Source organism: Physella acuta, unplaced genomic scaffold, assembly GCF_028476545.2.
Source record: "Physella acuta isolate Inbredline_101_S28 unplaced genomic scaffold, ASM2847654v3 ptg000434l, whole genome shotgun sequence".
In the NCBI taxonomy this organism is placed as follows: domain Eukaryota; kingdom Metazoa; phylum Mollusca; class Gastropoda; family Physidae; genus Physella; species Physella acuta.
Genome location: NW_026731953.1, coordinates 333,218 through 351,770, shown reverse-complemented (window position 1 = coordinate 351,770; position 18,553 = coordinate 333,218). Strand labels below are relative to the sequence as shown.

The window sequence follows — 18,553 nt, the reverse complement described above, 5'->3', positions numbered from 1 at the left end:
TGGCTCCCTTTAATGTACAACATGGCTCCCTTTAATGTACAACATGGCTCCCTTTAATGTACAACATGGCTCCCTTTAATATACAACATGGCGCCCTTTAGTGTACAACATGGCTCCCTTTAATGTATAACATGGCGCCCTTTAATATATAACATGGCGCCCTTTAATGTATAACATGGCGCCCTTTAATATACAACATGGCGCCCTTTAATATACAACATGGCGCCCTTTAATGTACAACATGGCTCCCTTTAATGTACAACATGGCTCCCTTTAATGTACAACATGGCTCCCTTTAATGTACAACATGGCTCCCTTTAATGTACAACATGGCTCCCTTTAATATACAACATGGCGCCCTTTAGTGTACAACCTGGCTCCCTTTAATGTATAACATGGCGCCCTTTAATATACAACATGGCGCCCTTTAATGTATAACATGGCGCCCTTTAATATACAACATGGCGCCCTTTAATATACAACATGGCGCCCTTTAATGTACAACATGGCGCCCTTTAATGTACAACATGGCGCCCTTTAATGTACAACATGGCGCCCTTTAATGTACAACATGGCGCCCTTTAATGTACAACATGGCTCCCTTTAATGTACAACATGGCGCCCTTTAATGTACAACATGGCTCCCTTTAATGTACAACATGGCGCCCTTTAATGTACAACATGGCGCCCTTTAATGTACAACATGGCGCCCTTTAATGTACAACATGGCGCCCTTTAATGTACAACATGGCGCCCTTTAGTGTACAACATGGCGCCCTTTAATGTACAACATGGCGCCCTTTAATGTACAACATGGCGCCCTTTAGTGTACAACATGGCTCCCTTTAATGTACAACATGGCTCCCTAACATGTCGATCTACACACGGTTCTCTAGTATGTCCCAGAGTGTGACCTAATATGTCCCAGACGGTGACCTAAAAGTCCTACATGGCGCCCTCTAGCACCTAACAGGATACCTCACATAACGACCAGCCTCAGATCGATACCGATCAAAACCAATAGCTTGCTATCGATCTTCTAGAGATTAACCAGTAATGACATCAAAACCTAATCAGGGCTAGCGGCATTACAGCAGTCATCAATGGCGAAATATTTCCTCAGTTATGCGGTACTAAATCACAATAAAATAAAAAGTTAAACGATTAGATATTTTATTGAATTCTCGTACGATTGGGGGTGTGTGTGTGTGGAGGGGGGGGGGTAGTTAGGAGAGGAGGATATTCGAGTCTCTTGCCTTCAGTAAAACATTCCGAGGGAACTCTACTTCATCTGCCATATCCACTGTCGAATGTAAGAGTTTAGTTGTTTTCTTTTTGTAATGATGATATGTTGATGTTTTAAATTAATCACATACTGAGTTAGAAAATGTTATGTGAATATATCAGCCTCGCTGTTGCTGTTAATCTATGTCCGTGGTTAAAACAGACCTTTACTGCAGTGTCGAATTGTTTTACTTTGTAGATTTGAACAGTTTGAAATTCGAACTGATTGAAACATACATTGAACTATTTTGAGCTGTTTAACGATTTGCACCGCATTGGATCGGATGTTTTCCAACAATAATGCCTGTACAAGTCATGTTGGGGTGCGGGCAGTCATGTGACTTAAGTTGCACGTTATTGTAGCGATGTTGTGTAGACTGTGTTGGGTAACAACAGCCTCTTTGTTCTAAACAAATTGACATTGATCAGTGGCTTACACGGTGGGGTGGGATGGTGGGGTGGGATGGTGGGGTGGGATGGTGGGGTCAGATCTTAGGGCCTGCTGAGGTGTGAACTGAGGGGGGGGTGTGATGAGGCGAGTGACGTGACGTGACAAGTGCCAGCAGACCCGGAGGGCTGGTGTCTCGTGTCTTTGAGGTTTGTTTTTGAAAAGGTCGCCAGAAAGTGGAGTCAAGTGACGATTGCGCAACATTGCGACATTCGAGAACTTGAGCAATCGAACATATTTGAAACAGTTCATTTTCTGGAAGCTAATTTTTTTACGTCTTTGATTTGTCCTTAACTCCGTGTCGAGTTGGCTTGACAGCGTTTATCAGTGTTTACGTGTATTCGTTTGTTGGTCTGTATGTCCGTGTGTCGGTATGATGGTATGCTTGTGTTTTCCAATTAATCAATCCAAAGAGATGATCGTTTGTAACATATATTTAAAAAAAACAGCCATAAAACAAACAAGTGGTTTATAACGTTTATAAATGATACAAAAGTCAACCAACCAATTTAATAAGCGAAACAAAAAACCAGTAGACTGAATAAATAGTTTTTTTTACTGAATCAACTAAAGTCATTGAGTAATACCATAAAAAGTTGACCATTCAACATTCGTTTCGTCCAAACTTTCAACGAACAGAACACTCACGGTAAGACCACCATTCGTACAGTGTAGGGGTATTCAATGGGAGGGTGGGGGGGGGGGGGGGGCGGGGGGGGGGGCAGTGGGTGGGGGTCTAATACAAATTTTTGATTGTTTAAACATACTGTGACGTGCCTGTCACCTTGAATGTTACACGTCTGTGACACGCGACAAACAAAAGTTTGTTCTTACACAAGAAAATTATTAGCCAATTAGACAAAAATTAGGTTAATTAGTGATAGGCTTAATCCTATGTATATTTGTATGATATACTCAAACATTCTTGACCGCTTTGCCAACACATACACCATTCAGTCTTAGCACATCTTTAAGTGTGTAGTAAATAATAATACATGATAACAGGATAACATGGTTTCAATAAAAGATACATCAACACACACAACGATACGGTACAAAATTCGAACAACGGCCCAAAAATATGTCCAAAATTATGATTACTTCACGGATTAGCCATGCGCAGAGCGATGCGCAAAGAGGCAGGTTCGAAAATAGCACAATTTGTGCTTTACTTCGCTTCTAATGTAAACTGCAGCAATGATCCTCAACAATCAACATTTACGGGAAATACTCGATTCTTTGACTTTCATTTACTGTTAGTTTTAAATTCCCGTGTAAAAATAGGAAAAATATTTATAAACACGTAATAATAATTTAGAACACATTTTCAGTGTTTCTATAATAAAAATTCCTAAAAAGAAAATGTATCGGTACATTTACATTATTGATAAGTAACTACTTATTTCTAAAAGAAATAATTAGATTTTATAAAATTAGAAGTTGCAATACCATTTTTAGAAGTATAAAATTGTTAAAATTTAGTGGAGTAGAAACAAGTTTCTAACAAAATTATTTCTCAAAAAATAGAAACTTCTTAGTTTGTTTTGTATAAGTCGTTGGTGGACTGAACATGCAGTTTGAACTATGGGACTGTTAGTGGGATAGGAATGATTAGGAGACAATGCTAACACAAGAGTCGGGGGGGGGGGGGGGGGAAGGGGGGGGGGTGCATCGCGCTAACATTGAAGGTGGGGGTGCTAACACTGGGGTGGGGGTGCTAAAATTGGGGGTGGGGGTGCTAACACTGGGGAACGATGTTGGGGACCGCGATGGTGCAGCCGTCTCGATCGTTCCTGATGTTGATGAACTGGTTGATGTTGGTGGCGCTGGGTCCGGCGTTGCCGTTGGTGTTGAGTGGCGTGCCGAAGATGTCGTTGATGTTGGCGCCGGCGTGGGTGTTGCGGTTGCTGCCGAAACCCTCGAAGGCGGCGTCGCTGGGGACGAAGTTCTGCAGGAAGGTGGGGATGAACTTGTCCAGCAGCTTGCCCATGGCGTCACACTCCTCCGTCGTCAGGCGACGCCCCCCTCTCGGGTTCACGCGGAACGGCACGGTCTCCCCGCTGCGTATCACCGTACAGGCTGCGGAAGGTCAGGATCATATTAAACAAGTTGACCTGTAGTGATTTACGATAGTCATTTAATAATATACCGTAATCACATCATTTTTTCACGGTACTCATGTTGCAAATATTACTTTATCCGCCAACGACACATGTAGCAGTTAAAGAAACTATTTGTACCATCGTCTGCTTCTATTGAGCTGTCAGCTACATAGTTTTTATGTTATAAACATGAAATTTTCTGTAACTGGAAAACCATAAGGTTGATTTCCCCCCCCCCTCAGTAAATCTAAGAATAGCTGGTTACACGTGACCCTGCGACCTACTTTTCTGACCGCTGGCCAGCGCGTTGGGTGCTGATTGGCCAGGTACAAGCTGGGCGTTGCTAAGGAGACGCGTCAGATCGTCGCCTAAAATATCCCTGAGCGAGCCCCGAATGGTGTTGACACTTCCGTCGGTGCCGGGAATTGTGGGCAGGACGGAGGAGGGAGTCAGGGGAGACAAGAAGATCAGATTGATGGCGTCACGTCCAGTTGCCGGCCCTGATGGACACATTCAAACTTTTTGAAACATTTCAAAAACATCAAATGTAAAAAGTGTGAGTAAAAATAAAAATAAAAACCAAAGTAAAAGTAGTTTCCCTTTCAGACCTTACGATCCTTAGGTCAGATGAAGTAGAGTTGACCTCGGCATGTAAAGTAATAGTGTGGTCAGCACTATACCCAGCCGCCTTTACTTTCCTTACTGCTAGTCAGGTACCCATCAGGATTTAAAATAAAGACTGACAATTAGACTGAAGACAAAAGTGTGAACTGACCAGGTGTGGGCTCGACGGTCGCAGGTGGTATCACTGACAGGACCCTGTTGTTGACAGGTGGAACTGCCAGTGGACTTCTCAACAGGCTCCGGCCAGTCACTGCAAGACAAAAAAATAAACTGACAGGCATCAGGGTTTGTTACAAGATTTATGACATTGATTTTTTTTTCATTATTTTTGTTACATTTTTTTTTTATTTTACATTTTGTTTTACTCTAGCCACTATCTTAAATTGTATTGTTCTGCTTTAGTTTTTTTTTTTTTTTTTTTTTTTTTTTTTTTTTTTTTTTTTTTTTTTTTTAATTGTTCCTCTGCTTTAGTGCTCATTAATTACCACCAAATTATATTTTTAACAATAAGGTAAAATTTAAGACGATATTTTGTGCCTTACAAAATGTCTGCAGAAAAGCCTAAAGTGTAAGACATTGAATGCAGAGCTTTCTTACTGCTAAAGAATAATCTAAAAAAAAGATTTAAAAACTAAAATATTTAAATTTTTAAAAATTTACAAGTGAGGCTACCGTAAAAATCAAGCAAAATGAAAACAAAAACGTTTTTACCTCCCTGTTTTTTTATCAGAGATAACAACACGCATTTAAATGGATTGTGTCCCTTGACTAATTATTTGTACTTGAAAGAGTGTTAATGGGCGGCAACTTGAAATTAAAAATTAAATGCTAACTTCCATAGGAGTTTACAGTAAATAGGTGAGACGTACCTGTCGCAGTTGTTGGTGCCACAAATGCCTGCACCTGCGTGTTGCTGCCAGGGTCTGTGAAGATGACGACTCGGTTGGTGGTGGTGTCGTACACGGCACCTGGGGGTGGGGGAAATCAGGTGTGTTATACGGGTGGGTATGGTCAATAAGGTGGGAGTTTTATTACAGCTGGGTGGGGGTACATATCGTGTGTTTTACACAGGTGTCTCATCAGGTGTGTATTATACAGGTGGGTCGGGTACATATCGTGTTTTACACAGGTGTCTCATCAGGGTGTATTATACAGGTGGGTCGGGTACATATCGTGTTTTACACAGGTGTCTCATCAGGTGTGTATTATACGGGTGGGTCGGGTACATATCGTGTTTTACACAGGTGTCTCATCAGGGTGTATTATACAGGTGGGTCGGGTACATATCGTGTTTTACACAGGTGTCTCATCAGGTGTGTATTATACAGGTGGGTCGGGTACATATCGTGTTTTACACAGGTGTCTCATCAGGGTGTATTATACAGGTGGGTCGGGTACATATCGTGTTTTACACAGGTGTCTCATCAGGTGTGTATTATACAGGTGGGTCGGGTACATATCGTGTTTTACACAGGTGTCTCATCAGGTGTGTATTATACAGGTGGGTCGGGTACATATCGTGTTTTACACAGGTGTCTCATCAGGTGTGTATTATACAGGTGGGTCGGATTTATAACGTGTGTATTACACTGGTTGAATAGGTGAAGAACTATCCTACACTTATTCTATTCATTCTACACTACATCAGTTTGACTTATGCTTAATATTAATCGGTGACAAATTAATTGATGTTGGGGGTTCAGGGTCTGCTAGGGTTGTCCTAAATTGATTTAGTTGGTTGGTGTTTGTGTCAAAACTGACCAAAAGCTGGATCAATTATGTTTATAGTTAGCGGAAAACGCTTAAAGAAATCTAAAGAAGCAGGTCCTTCACCGACTCCACAGATAGCTATTTCTGGAATGTTCTGACCAGATTTTCTCAAAGACTCACCTGAGATGGGGTCTACGGCCAGATTAGCGACAAGTACCGGTAGGTTGGTGGTCGGGTCGATGAAGCTGGTGACCGCGGCACCGGTGGACAAGGCTGTGAACTGACCGTTCTGGAACCGTAGGTTGGCCGGCTGGGTGACCGTTGTTGTCTGACCGGTGCCAGACAACAACCTCAGCAGAAGTAGAGTCTGTAGGAGACCGCCGTCACTGCCGCCCTTAGAACTGGAACCTGGTGACGTCACAAGATACAGTTGCTAGGTAACATCATATTCTGTATTATATCACAAGATGGATTGGTAGGCCCGTTATATTAGATTTGTAAGCGCTACTATCGTCTATAAAAACAAATTTCAAATTAAATATTTTTTATGTACTTACCTTTAGAGCTGAACAAGCCGCCTCCTAAAATAAAATTAAAAAAATGATATTAAAATGTTGCCATCTGGTGAGTACTTATTTATTTCATCATGTTCTAATATTATTTTAGGTGATATTTATATTTTGCCTTATTGATCTGATTCATCGTTCAATTAAAAAAAAAATGCAAGCAATCGCCATTACAAAATGTTTCTAACCAATAAAAACAAAGAATGCTTGAATAAAGTAGTAAAGAATGTATCTGATAAAGTGATACAGTGGAATAAAGTAGTAAAGGTTGTATCTGATAAAGTGTTACGGTGGAATAAAGTAGTAAAGGTTGTATCTGATAAAGTGTTACAGTGGAATAAAGTAGTAAAGGTTGTATCTGATAAAGTGTTACAGTGGAATAAAGTAGTAAAGGTTGTATCTGATAAAGTGTTACAGTGGAATAATGTAGTAAAGGTTGTATCTGATAAAGTGTTACAGTGGAATAATGTAGAAAAGGTTGTATCTGATAAAGTGTTACAGTGGAATAAAGTAGTAAAGGTTGTATCTGATAAAGTGTTACAGTGACTCACCTTTTCCACCGAGACCGAGTCCTGTAACGTAGAACAAAATTAATTTTAAATTACAGACATCATGGGATTACTGATATAAAATATTTGTTTTTTTATTTAAAAAATATAAACGTTTTATGCGAGTATAATTGAAGGGCTCAGTGGAAAAAGTACTTAAGTGTATTTTGAGAGTTTTGAGAAAAAAATGAGTGCAAAATTTTTAAATTGAAGCTGAAATACTAAAACAGCTGATGTATAGTATACGAATTAAGCTACTTCGGTACTTTTTACATAGCCCAAATTTACAGGGATGGTTAAGGGCAGGTATTCACATAATATACTGGTCTTAACTGATTTTTGAAAAAATGTAACTTAAGTACTTTTTCCACTGAGCCCTTCAATTCAAGGTCGTTGTGTGTCAGGTCTCGTTATGTCAGGTTTGGTTGTGTCATGTCAGGAAGTGTCGTGTCATGATGTGTCATGTCAGAGTGTGTCATGTCATGATGTGTCATGTCATGATGTGCCAGGTTGTGTCATGTCAGGTTGTGTCATGTCAGAATGTGTCATGTCATGTGGTGTCATGTCATGATGTGTCATGTCATGATGTGTCATGTCATGATGTGTCATGTCAGGATGTGTCATGTCACGATGTGTCATGTCACGATGTGTCATGTCACGATGTGTCAGGATGTGTCATGTCAGTATGTGTCATGTCAGGATGTGTCATGTCATGTTGTGTCAGGTTGTGTCATGTCAGGTTGTGTCATGTCATGTCAGGTTGTGTCATGTCAGGATGTATCATGTCAGTATGTGTCATGTCAGTATGTGTCATGTCAGTATGTGTCATGTCAGTATGTGTCATGTCAGTATGTGTCATGTCAGTATGTGTCATGTCATGCATGATGTGTCAGCACTTACCGCCTGTCAGCCCCTTGAGTTTAGGCAGCAGTAGTGACAACGTAAACAGCTGCTGTCCGTTCTGGGAGCCGCCCAACAGCAGGAGGGGCAGCAGGGAGCTGATGTCTCCCAGACCCCCCAGACCCCCCAGACCCCCCTGACTTGACCCCTTGGTGCCGGTCCCATAACCATGTCCAGTGTGGTCGAAGTGGACGTACTCTACGTCCCCTGCATCATTTAGTTGCTGGAGGGTAAAATGTTTGAAGTGATACATTATAACATTTTACGTTTGAAAGTATTACATTGCATAGCGTTACATAAAACAAATCTATTACATTAAAATATTATAGAACTATTATTTAATATTAGTTTTTTTACATACATTATTTTAGACCGTCACTGAGTCCACCCAGCTCTAATGGGTACCTAACTCACGTTAGGGAAAGTAAAGGAGGCTGGGCATAGTGTATTGACCACACTATCTCTTCATATGTCGAGGTCACATAAACAAGTGAACTCTACTTCATTTGCTCTATAGATCGTCAGGTTTGAAAAGGGAACTTTATTTACTTATTTGTAAATTAATGTTTCCTTCATATATATGTCAGGACGTGGAGCTACTGTTGTAGTTTACAGACATGTGTACAGCAGTGTCATGTAGAGTATAATATTTGGGTCCAGGTCCAGGTCCAGGTTTAAGTTTAGGTTTAGGTCCAGGTTTAAATTTAGATCTAGGCTTTAGCTTAGGTCTAGGTCTAGGTTAAAGTTTGGGTCTAGGTTCAGGTTTAAGTTTAGGTTTAGGCTTTAGCTTAGGTCTAGGTCCAGGTTAAAGTTTAGGTCTAGGCTTTTGCTTAGGTTTAGGTCAATGGTTTAAGTTTATGTTTAACTTTGTATTCTAAACGTTCAGCCAGCATCAGATGGATTACAATGCTGACATTCTTACAGGCAGATGGGCATGCTACAACGTTACCTGCGGCAGGTGTTGGAGGAACTCGACAGGTGAGACTTACCTGCGGCAGGTGTTGGAGGAACTAGACAGGTGAGACTTACCTGCGGCAGGTGTTGGAGGAACACGACAGGTGAGACTTACCTGCGGCAGATGACAGGGGAACAGTGTGACTTACCTGCAGAGATCTCTTCAGGTGTTTGTTGTTGGAGAATCCCTTGAAGGCGTTACCGAAGTACTGAGGATTTGTCAGGGCCCCGCTCTTGAGTTTGTTTCTGTACAAATTGTGTGACATTTATCATGTTTACAGTATGACATTTTATCATGTTTACAGTACACAATGTTTCTGTACAAGATGTGTGACATTTTATCATGCTTACAGTAGATATGTTTCTTTAAACGATGTATAACATTTTGTAATGTTTACAGTACTCTTTGTTTAACGCCATGTGATGACGTCGGCATTGCTTGAGACACACCTTTTTACTTTCTCGTATATACGTAGTATAGAGAAAGTATTGTAATCGTGCAAAAAAAAAAAATCGAGATTTTTACAAATCTCGACGTTTTACACCTCACTGATACGGAAAAACATAATTTTGCAATCTTGTCCGTATGTCTGTGTGTGTGTGTGTCTGTGTGTGTGTCTGTCCGTGTGTAAACACGATAACTTGAGTACCGTTACAGCTAGGTTGATGAAATTTCATATATAAGTATTTTATCAAAATCGTAGATCCGTATCAACTTTTGAGCGATTTCCGATAACCGGAAGTGGTACTTTTCCTACTTTGAATTTTTTAAAAGCCTATAACTTGAGTACTATTTCAGATAGATAAATGAAATTTCACATGTAAGTAAAAGATCTAATTCTCTACCTTCTGTTAAATTCTGAGTAATTTCCGTTGACTGGAAGTAGTACTTTACGCTACTTCCGATTTCTCAAAAAACTAATGTAAATTTTAAAAGTACTAATAATATTGCGCACTATTATGCGCTTTTTTTTATTTGCGTTCACTTGGTGTGCAATTAATTTGTCTACGAGATTTTATTCTATTTTTAAAACTTTAAGTATTTAAAATGGATTAAAAATCATGTCTATAGCCCGAGTTTCCATCCCCTGTTATTTTATATAAGAATATTCGAGAAAGTTTAGGGGAGATCACTCCCGGTTTATTTTAATTAACGATAAAAAAATAATGTCGTTAATTAATAAAAGGTGTGTCTCAATCAATGCCGACGTCATCATATTGTGTAAACAAAAATTTGACCTTCAATAAAAACAGAATGGAAAATTTATACTTCATGCTGTGGTTTATAACTTAAGTTATACAAACTGGTAAAAAAATCTTACTTGTTGATGTACCCTCCAAATCCTTTGTTACTTTGTGCTCTATTGCCGTCATCGTAGTTCAAGTCATCGTAGTAGTTGTAGTTGTTACCAGCATTGTAATCGTAGAAATTGTAGTAATCGTTCTGCCTGTTGCCCGCTTTATTGCCGCCCTTGTTCGTGCTGTAGTCGTAGTAGTAGATGGCTCTGTCGCCGTCGTCCCCCTTGGTTCTACCCGTCGACTGTTTGTTGTTGCCAAAGTTGCTGAAGAAATCGTAGTCGTAGTGGTAGATGCCGTTGTCGCCGCCATCTTTGTTGACGTTGTTGTTGTTGATGCTGTGTGATTGGTCAATGAAAACTACGTCACGCGCGTTGAGTTCTCAAACATAAAAAATAACCACATTGTGGAGGTGTTAATTAATGAGCTTTAAAACCTGTGCTCTAAAATGTGGTTCTAGAATCTGGAGACAGTGTGGAAGTGGGTGTGTGAAGAGAGACATCAATACATTAAATGTGAGTTGTTTAGATAATAAATGTACAAATTGATCTCTTATATTTTGTGTTGCCATCTAGATCTATTTTAGATGGCATAGTTGTCTACAATCCTTATAAACAAAGTATTCAGTAAAATCTGTCCGTTTATTTTCCGGCCATGATACTACACACGCCTCTGATGAGTTTTTTGTTAACCTAGTTCTGATCTATTTATTTCTCCAACAGTCTACACACTGTGTGTTACTAGTGGGGTGGGGTTTAATGGGTCAGTTAAGTCGACATTCACACACTGACCAGTAGCCTTGCTTGTGTCAATTTTGATGGGTGATCACACATATTTGTCGCCCTATCCAACCTGGGATCTCAAGATACTTTGTTTACAAATCACTTTCTACCATCTGTCACACATCCCCCCCCCACCCTCAGACATCAACACATCAACGTGTTTAGTTTACTACAACCTACAGACTACGCTACCACTAACACGTTTTACTTAGCCGTAATTGATAGACAACTTTGTACATAAACTACATTTTCTGGATGGTAACTTCACAAATTTTCATTAGATCTATTCTTTTAGCATTTTTTCTTTAGACCACTTAGTTGTCGTTTAATTAAACTATCAGTTTTATCTTTTCTTTACAAGCATGAGTCTAAGACACAGATGAATACATAGACCAACAGACACATATGTAAAGACATAGACCAACAGACACACATGTAGAGACAGAGACCGAGAAAGAGATAGAGAGAAAGCGCGAGAGAGAAACGAAGAGACTCACTTCTTCTGACGTCTGAGGTATCTTTTCATCGGTACAAAGAGTTTGGTCGGCTGCTGACCAACAAAGTGCTGACCATTGGAAGCAGACGACTGATCGTCTGAGGCCTGGAAGTCGCCGCTGTTAAAGCCGCTTTGTTGGTAGAAGGACTGCTGGTTGTCTTTGTTGGTGTCGTAGTCGAAGCCTCTGTTGCTGTCGACGTTGCTGTCGACGTTGTTGTCTCTGTTGCTGTCGACGTTGGGCTTGTGTAGCACTGTGTTGTCGGCGTCGTAGTCGGCGACGTCAGGACTTGATTGGTAGGTGGGCTTGGAGGCTTGGTAGTTAGTCGTGGCGTAGCCACGGGGAGGGTAGGGAATGATTGGTTGGAAGATGGGTGGATGGATGATGGGCATCATGGGAAATTGGAAGGGGCTCATTGGGAAGATGGAAGCCATGGAGGACTGCTGCCCGTACATGGGCTGTTGGTTGTATCCCACTTGCTGGAAGCTTCCAGACCGCTGCATGTTGCCCTGGGTGTAGACCGGCTGTTGGTTGCTGTACTGTCCGCTGTACGAGGGCTGTTGGCTGTACTGTGAGGTGCCAGAGTTGCCGCTGTAGCTAGGCTGGTTGCTGCTGGAGTCGCCTGATGTCGAGCCGCTGCTGTACTGGGAGGTGCCAGAGTTGCTGTTGTACTGGGTCTGGTCGCTGTAGGTCGGCTGCTGTGGCTGGCTGTAGGTCGGTTGGCTGTTGGAGCTGTCGTAGGATGACGAGGAACCGGTTCCCCCATTGGACATGGAGCTGGAGCCGTCGTACGAGGAACCAGTTCCCTGGCTGTACGAGGACTGAGGGCTACTCTGGGACCAGCTGTCCTGGAAGCCGGGGTCACCGGAAGTGCCAGTTGACCGCCGGGACTAGAAGAGTAAACAACAGGTGTACACGTTTCAGGTAAAATATACGAGATTTCTAAATAATTAAAGACAATTTAACATTATATTTTATCCAGCTTTGTTAGATGAAAACAAATTACAACTATTCAAGTAGGTCAGTAATGAAATCAAAGTGGATTTTTTATTACAGCAGACTTTTCTAGGAAAATGCGTCTTAAAGAAACGATAATTAGAATAATTCTGATTTGTTTCAAATATTAGATTGTAAGTTTGTCCAGTCAATGACAGCCTATAGCCTACACACATAAACATAGACACAATCAAACAAGCACACAATCAAACAAGGACACAATCAAACAAGGACACAATCAAACAAGGACACAATCAAACAAACACTCATGTAAGACGTGTGCGTGAGTACATCAATCTGTTGCTGGAACTCACCAGACCCTCATAACTGGAGCTGCAGTCGACGTTGGACGGCCAGTCGCAGATGTCGTAGTCCTTGTTGAACTTGAGGCCCGGGGGGCAGGAGATGAGGAAGGGCTTGTAGTGGGCGCACTGGTAGAACTTGGAGCAGTCGCTGGGGTGTCTGATGAACTTCACCTGTAGGGGGGGGGGGATAGGTCAGTCTTCACAAATTGCTTGTAGGTGTGCCTTTAACACAGACTACAGACTAATGACCCACTTACCCACTGACTAATGACCCCTCGACCACTGACTAATAACCCACTTACCCACCCATTAATGACCCACCGATTAATGACCCACTTACCCACTGACCAATGACCCACTTACCCACTGACTAATGCCCCACTTACCCACTGACTAATGACCCCTTGACCATTGACTAATGACCCACTTACCCACCGATTAATGACCCACTTACCCACCGATTAATGACCCACTTACCCACCTATTAATGACAGACTTACCCACTGACTAATGACCCACTTACCCACTGACCAATGACCCACTTACCCACCAACTAATGTCCCACTTACCCACTGACTAATGACCCGCCTACCCACTAACTAATGACCCACTTACCCCCTAGCTAACGACCCACTTACCCACTGACCAATGACCCACTTACCCATTGACTAATGACCCACTTACCCACTTACTAATGACCCCTTGACCACTGACTAATGACCCACGTACCCACCGATTAATGACCCACTTACTCACCGATTAATGACCCACTTACCCACTGACTAATGACCCACTTACCCACCGATTAATGACCCACTTACCCACCTATTAATGACCCACTAACCCACTGACTAATGACCTACTTACCCACTGACCAATGACCCACTTACCCACTGACCAATGACCCACTTACCCATTGACTAATGACCCACTTACCCACTGACTAATGACCCCTTGACCACTGACTAATGACCCACTTACCCAACGATTAATGACCCACTTACCCACCGATTAATGACCCACTTACCCACTGACTAATGACCCACTTACCCACCGATTAATGACCCACTTACCCACCGATTAATGACCCACTAACCCACTGACTAATGACCTACTTACCAACTGACCAATGACCCACTGACCAATGACCTACTTACCCACTGACCAATGACCCACTTACCCACCTATTAATGACCCACTTACCCACTGACCAATGATACACTTACCCACTGACCAATGACCCACTTACCCACTGACCAATGACCCACTTACCCACTGACCAATGACCCACTTACCCACTGACCAATGACCCACTTACCCCCTGGCCACAAACCACCGGCTGGCTTCTCTGCGCAGGCGCGCTGTACGACCAATCATCGACGTCCCTAGAACTGCGGCTGATGCTGTAGTCGTTGCTGTCGTCGATGTAGCTGTTCTTGTCGTCCTCCTCGCTGCTGTCGTAGTTGTAGTCCGAGTAGCTGGGCCTCCGGCTCGAGCTGCCGGAACTGCCGGAACTTTTGCCGGAACTCTTGCTGGAACTTTTGCTGGAGCTTTTAGATTTGGAGCTGCTACTTTTGGACTTGAGCTCAGCTAACATCTGACCGGAAGCGGATTGTGAGATCTTGTCACGTGGTTGTCTGGAGATGGCGGGCAACTCGTTTGTGTACTGAGATTGGAGTCAAGTGAACAGGTTACTGCAGGTTACTGCAGGTTACTGCAGGTTACTGTAGGTTATTGCAAGTTAATGCAGGTTAATAATCCATTCCTAGATAGGTTTTATTTTTTAAATTTTTCCTTTAATCTTCTATTTTACACAATTTTACTTTTAAGAAGAAACAAAAACAATATTTGAGTGACGAAGTTTAAAACTTTAATGGGTGAAAGCCGCCTAAAAAAAAACTTACCGAAAGAGCAGGTTCATTGTCTGACTGACAGTCGACGTTGGAGGGCCAGTCACATATCCTGTGGAGGGGGTTGTAGAACAGACCCGTGGGGCAGTGGGTCAAGATGGCCTTGTTGTGGGCACACTGGTAGAACTGGTTGCATGACGTGGGGTGGGGGAAGAACTCGCCCTGCTCACACAAAACATGTGCATGTAGGTTAGTGGCGCTCACACACAACACGTGCATGTAGGTTAGTGGCGCTCACACACAACACGTGCATGTAGGTTAGTGGAGCTCACATAAAACATGTGCATGTAGGTTAGTGAAGTTTCGACTAATATCTAACACAAAAAGTAAACATGAGGATACGCTTCTATTTCATATCGCAATACCTTTTGCAAACAGTTGGGATTGACTAAATAATATTAATATCATTTCCTAAAGGTAATATAAATTAACAAAGTATTATAGATTTATGGTTGTAGTTATATTTTAGTGTATCGCGCCCCGAAATCATGTTTTCATCCACTCTAAAATACTTTTACACCACCGACAACACTCACGGTAAAAGATATCTACAGTAATCACACCAAAGAAACACTCACACATTTCACACCATCCGATCCTAAAATAGTGTTACAATACTTACACCACCCTGACTCCAATATTCTTAAAGTATTTATGGCACCCTACTAAGACAGTCTTATGGTAATTACATCACCCGCACTAAAAAAGTCCTACAGTAATTACATCACCCCCACTAAAACATTCTTACAGCAATTACATCACTCCCTACTAAGACAGTCTTACAGTAATTACATTACCCCCACTAAGACAGTCTTACGGTAATTACATCACCCCCCACTAAGACAGTCTTACAGTAATTACATTCACCCGCACTAAAACATTCTTACAGTAATTACATCACCCCCCACTAAGACAGTCTTACAGTACTTACATCACCCGAACTAAGACATTCTTACAGTACTTACATTACCCGCACTAAAACATTCTTACAGTAATTACATCACCCGCACTAAAACATTCTTACAGTAATTACATCACCCCCCCACTAAGACAGTCTTACAGTACTTACTTTACCCGCACTAAAACATTCTTACAGTAATTACATTACCCGCACTAAACATTCTTACAGTAATTACATCACCCGCACTTAGACAGTCTTACAGTACTTACATCATCCGTACTAAGACAGTCTTACAGTAATTACATCACCCGCACTAAGACAGTCTTACAGTAATTACATCACCCGCACTAAGACAGTCTTACAGTATTAACATCACCCCGAACTAAGACAGTCTTACAGTATTAACATCACCCCGAACTAAGACAGTCTTACAGTAATTACATCACCCGCACTAAGACAGTCTTACAGTATTAACATCACCCCGAACTAAGACAGTCTTACAGTACTTACATCACCCCGCACTTAGACAGTCTTACAGTAATTACATCACCCGCACTAAGACAATCTTACAGTACTTACTCCTGATGAACAGAGACCATCGTCCCCACCAGTGCTGGACCAATCCCCTCCGTCCACACGGTTTTCGAACTCGCTACTCTGCGAGTTGCTGCCCCTGTTCTCATCAGAAGTGGAGAATGAGCTGTAACCGTTATCCGCCTGCTCGGGGGTGTAGCTGCTGTAGTAACCGTTGTTGTAGATGTTGCCGTCTTCAGTTCCAATCTGTCCTGGACTGTTTTGGTTCCAGTCGTTAGAGCTGCTGTAAGCTGAGCCGTCTGCACCAGAGTTATCTTTCCCCCAAAACCCACCAGAGTTTGCATTTCCGCTACCCTGGTTCTGAGATATCACGTCCTGTCCGCCATATTGGATATTAACACTTCCGGTGTCGCCTTTACTTTCGTAATTACTGCTGGGAGAGCCGTAGTTCCTTCCCCTGGAGAAGTCGCCTTGATTCCTGCCTCCGACGGTTTTGTGAAGGAACCTGCTGTCTGGCTCCACCCCCAGACTGCCCCTCCCCGGGCTGTCTGGCTCCACCCCCAGGCTACCCCTCCCCGGGCTTCCGTTACTGAACCTCCCTCCTGTCTCAAGTTGTTTGTGCCGAGCCCAGCCCCCTCCCCGACCAACAGACCCTTCGTCTCCGCCCCCAGACCTCAATGAATCTCTCCCGCCGAAATCTTGCCTAAACTGCTTCCGTCTGTTGCCAGACTTTGGACTCCCAGTTCTATCCGACCCAGAGCTGCCGTAGCCCGTGAACTGGTTGCCCCGACCGTCGTCGGCGCTGTAGTTATCGATGCTCCCGTCCTTCCTCCCCGACTGCCCGCCACTGTCCACGGCGGACGAATCGACCAGCTCAAACTGGCCCTCGCTTTGTTGACCAAAGCTTCCGCTGGCGCCGCCATTTTGTGACTCTAAACTTCCGGTCTGTTTACCGGAAGAACTCTCTGAAGCTGAGGAAGGTTTGCTAGCACCAAAAGATGAATCGGTCTCGCCATGCGCACAAATTAACACTGAAAATAATTTTGAAAATAAATACACGTTGCCATCAGGTCTAACAGATTTAGTGCAATCAAAACTAATTTTGTTTTAAGCGTTTACTAATGTGAATTTCTTTTTTAATGAGGTGTTATTAGAATTCAGAGTTTTTTCCAGGCAGAGTACCCCCCCCCCCTTACCCCCAAAGGAAGTCTACCGTCCCCCCAAACGAAATGGAATTTATATCGAAATTATATACTTTGAACAATGTCTCCCACCCCCACCCCCCCCCCACCCCCCCACCGGAAATTTTAGTCCGTCCCCACCCACCCGAAAATTTCTAGAGCCCCACCGGAGAAAAAAGTTTGGAAGAAACATTGTTAGAGTTTGAGAAATAAATTATTTTTAAAAAGACGCATATTAGTTTTCTTGAAACAAATTCTAAATGATTTGATGTATTCTTTTCTTGTATTACCGGTATTTAATGAGATGACGTTGAAGACAGTAGAGAGATCGAATGTTCACCCGGAATGTCTCGAATTCGGATTTCCTGAGTCCACCCAGCTCTATTTGGTACCTGACTCACACCAGAGGAAGTAAAGGCGGCTGGGCATAAATCTGACAACATTATCTATTCACGTACCGAGGCCACAGAAATAGATGTACTCTACTTCATCTGCTTATTGGCCACACGATTTAGAAAAACTATTGAAACTTTTTTTTACAACTTATATCTGTTGGCAGCTTTTGAATGAACATAACACATAGGCTACATATGATAGATTATTCAATATTGATACAACCGAAATATCCGTGTAAAACTTTGAAACAACTCAAAGGAGATTCCCATACATCAAGATGTTATCACAATGAGTTGAATGTTCATACACGTGATTACATAATTACATGAAGTAGCATGTAAGCGAAATCATATTGTTCAGTCTGGTAATGATTCTGTACTCACCGATATTCGCCGCTAAAACCAAGAGAAATACGCTGGCCATGTTAGCTATGTACCAGCGACAACAGAACACAAGTCACTCGTACAAAAAAGCTCCCGTCTGACTTATATACACTCTACTTCAATGAGCGCGCCCCTCCATCAGCAGCCGATACTGTAGCAGGTCGCGGCACGTGCAGACTTAAGATTATCTCCAGCCAATCTTCTTGACCTCAGGTTAAATACAAACCAGCGCCGGCAAA

At 42.4% G+C, this 18,553-nt stretch overlaps 1 protein-coding gene across 1 annotated transcript; it reads right to left on the bottom strand.

Annotated features, from left to right (window-relative positions):
• Nucleotides 1-3,431: 3,431 nt before the first annotated feature.
• Nucleotides 3,432-18,481, bottom strand: LOC131942933 (hornerin). Its single transcript, XM_059302902.1, has 16 exons — nt 18,315-18,481; nt 16,400-17,385; nt 14,914-15,081; nt 14,328-14,675; nt 13,019-13,180; nt 11,712-12,598; nt 10,459-10,770; nt 9,286-9,382; nt 8,183-8,405; nt 7,286-7,306; nt 6,726-6,749; nt 6,349-6,576; nt 5,328-5,426; nt 4,610-4,708; nt 4,119-4,334; nt 3,432-3,811 (listed from the first exon to the last, which is right to left on the bottom strand). The coding sequence occupies exons 1-16, from the start codon at nt 18,352-18,354 to the stop codon at nt 3,471-3,473; spliced, it is 4,251 nt and encodes a 1,416-aa protein (XP_059158885.1). The 5' UTR covers nt 18,355-18,481; the 3' UTR covers nt 3,432-3,470.
• Nucleotides 18,482-18,553: the final 72 nt, after the last annotated feature.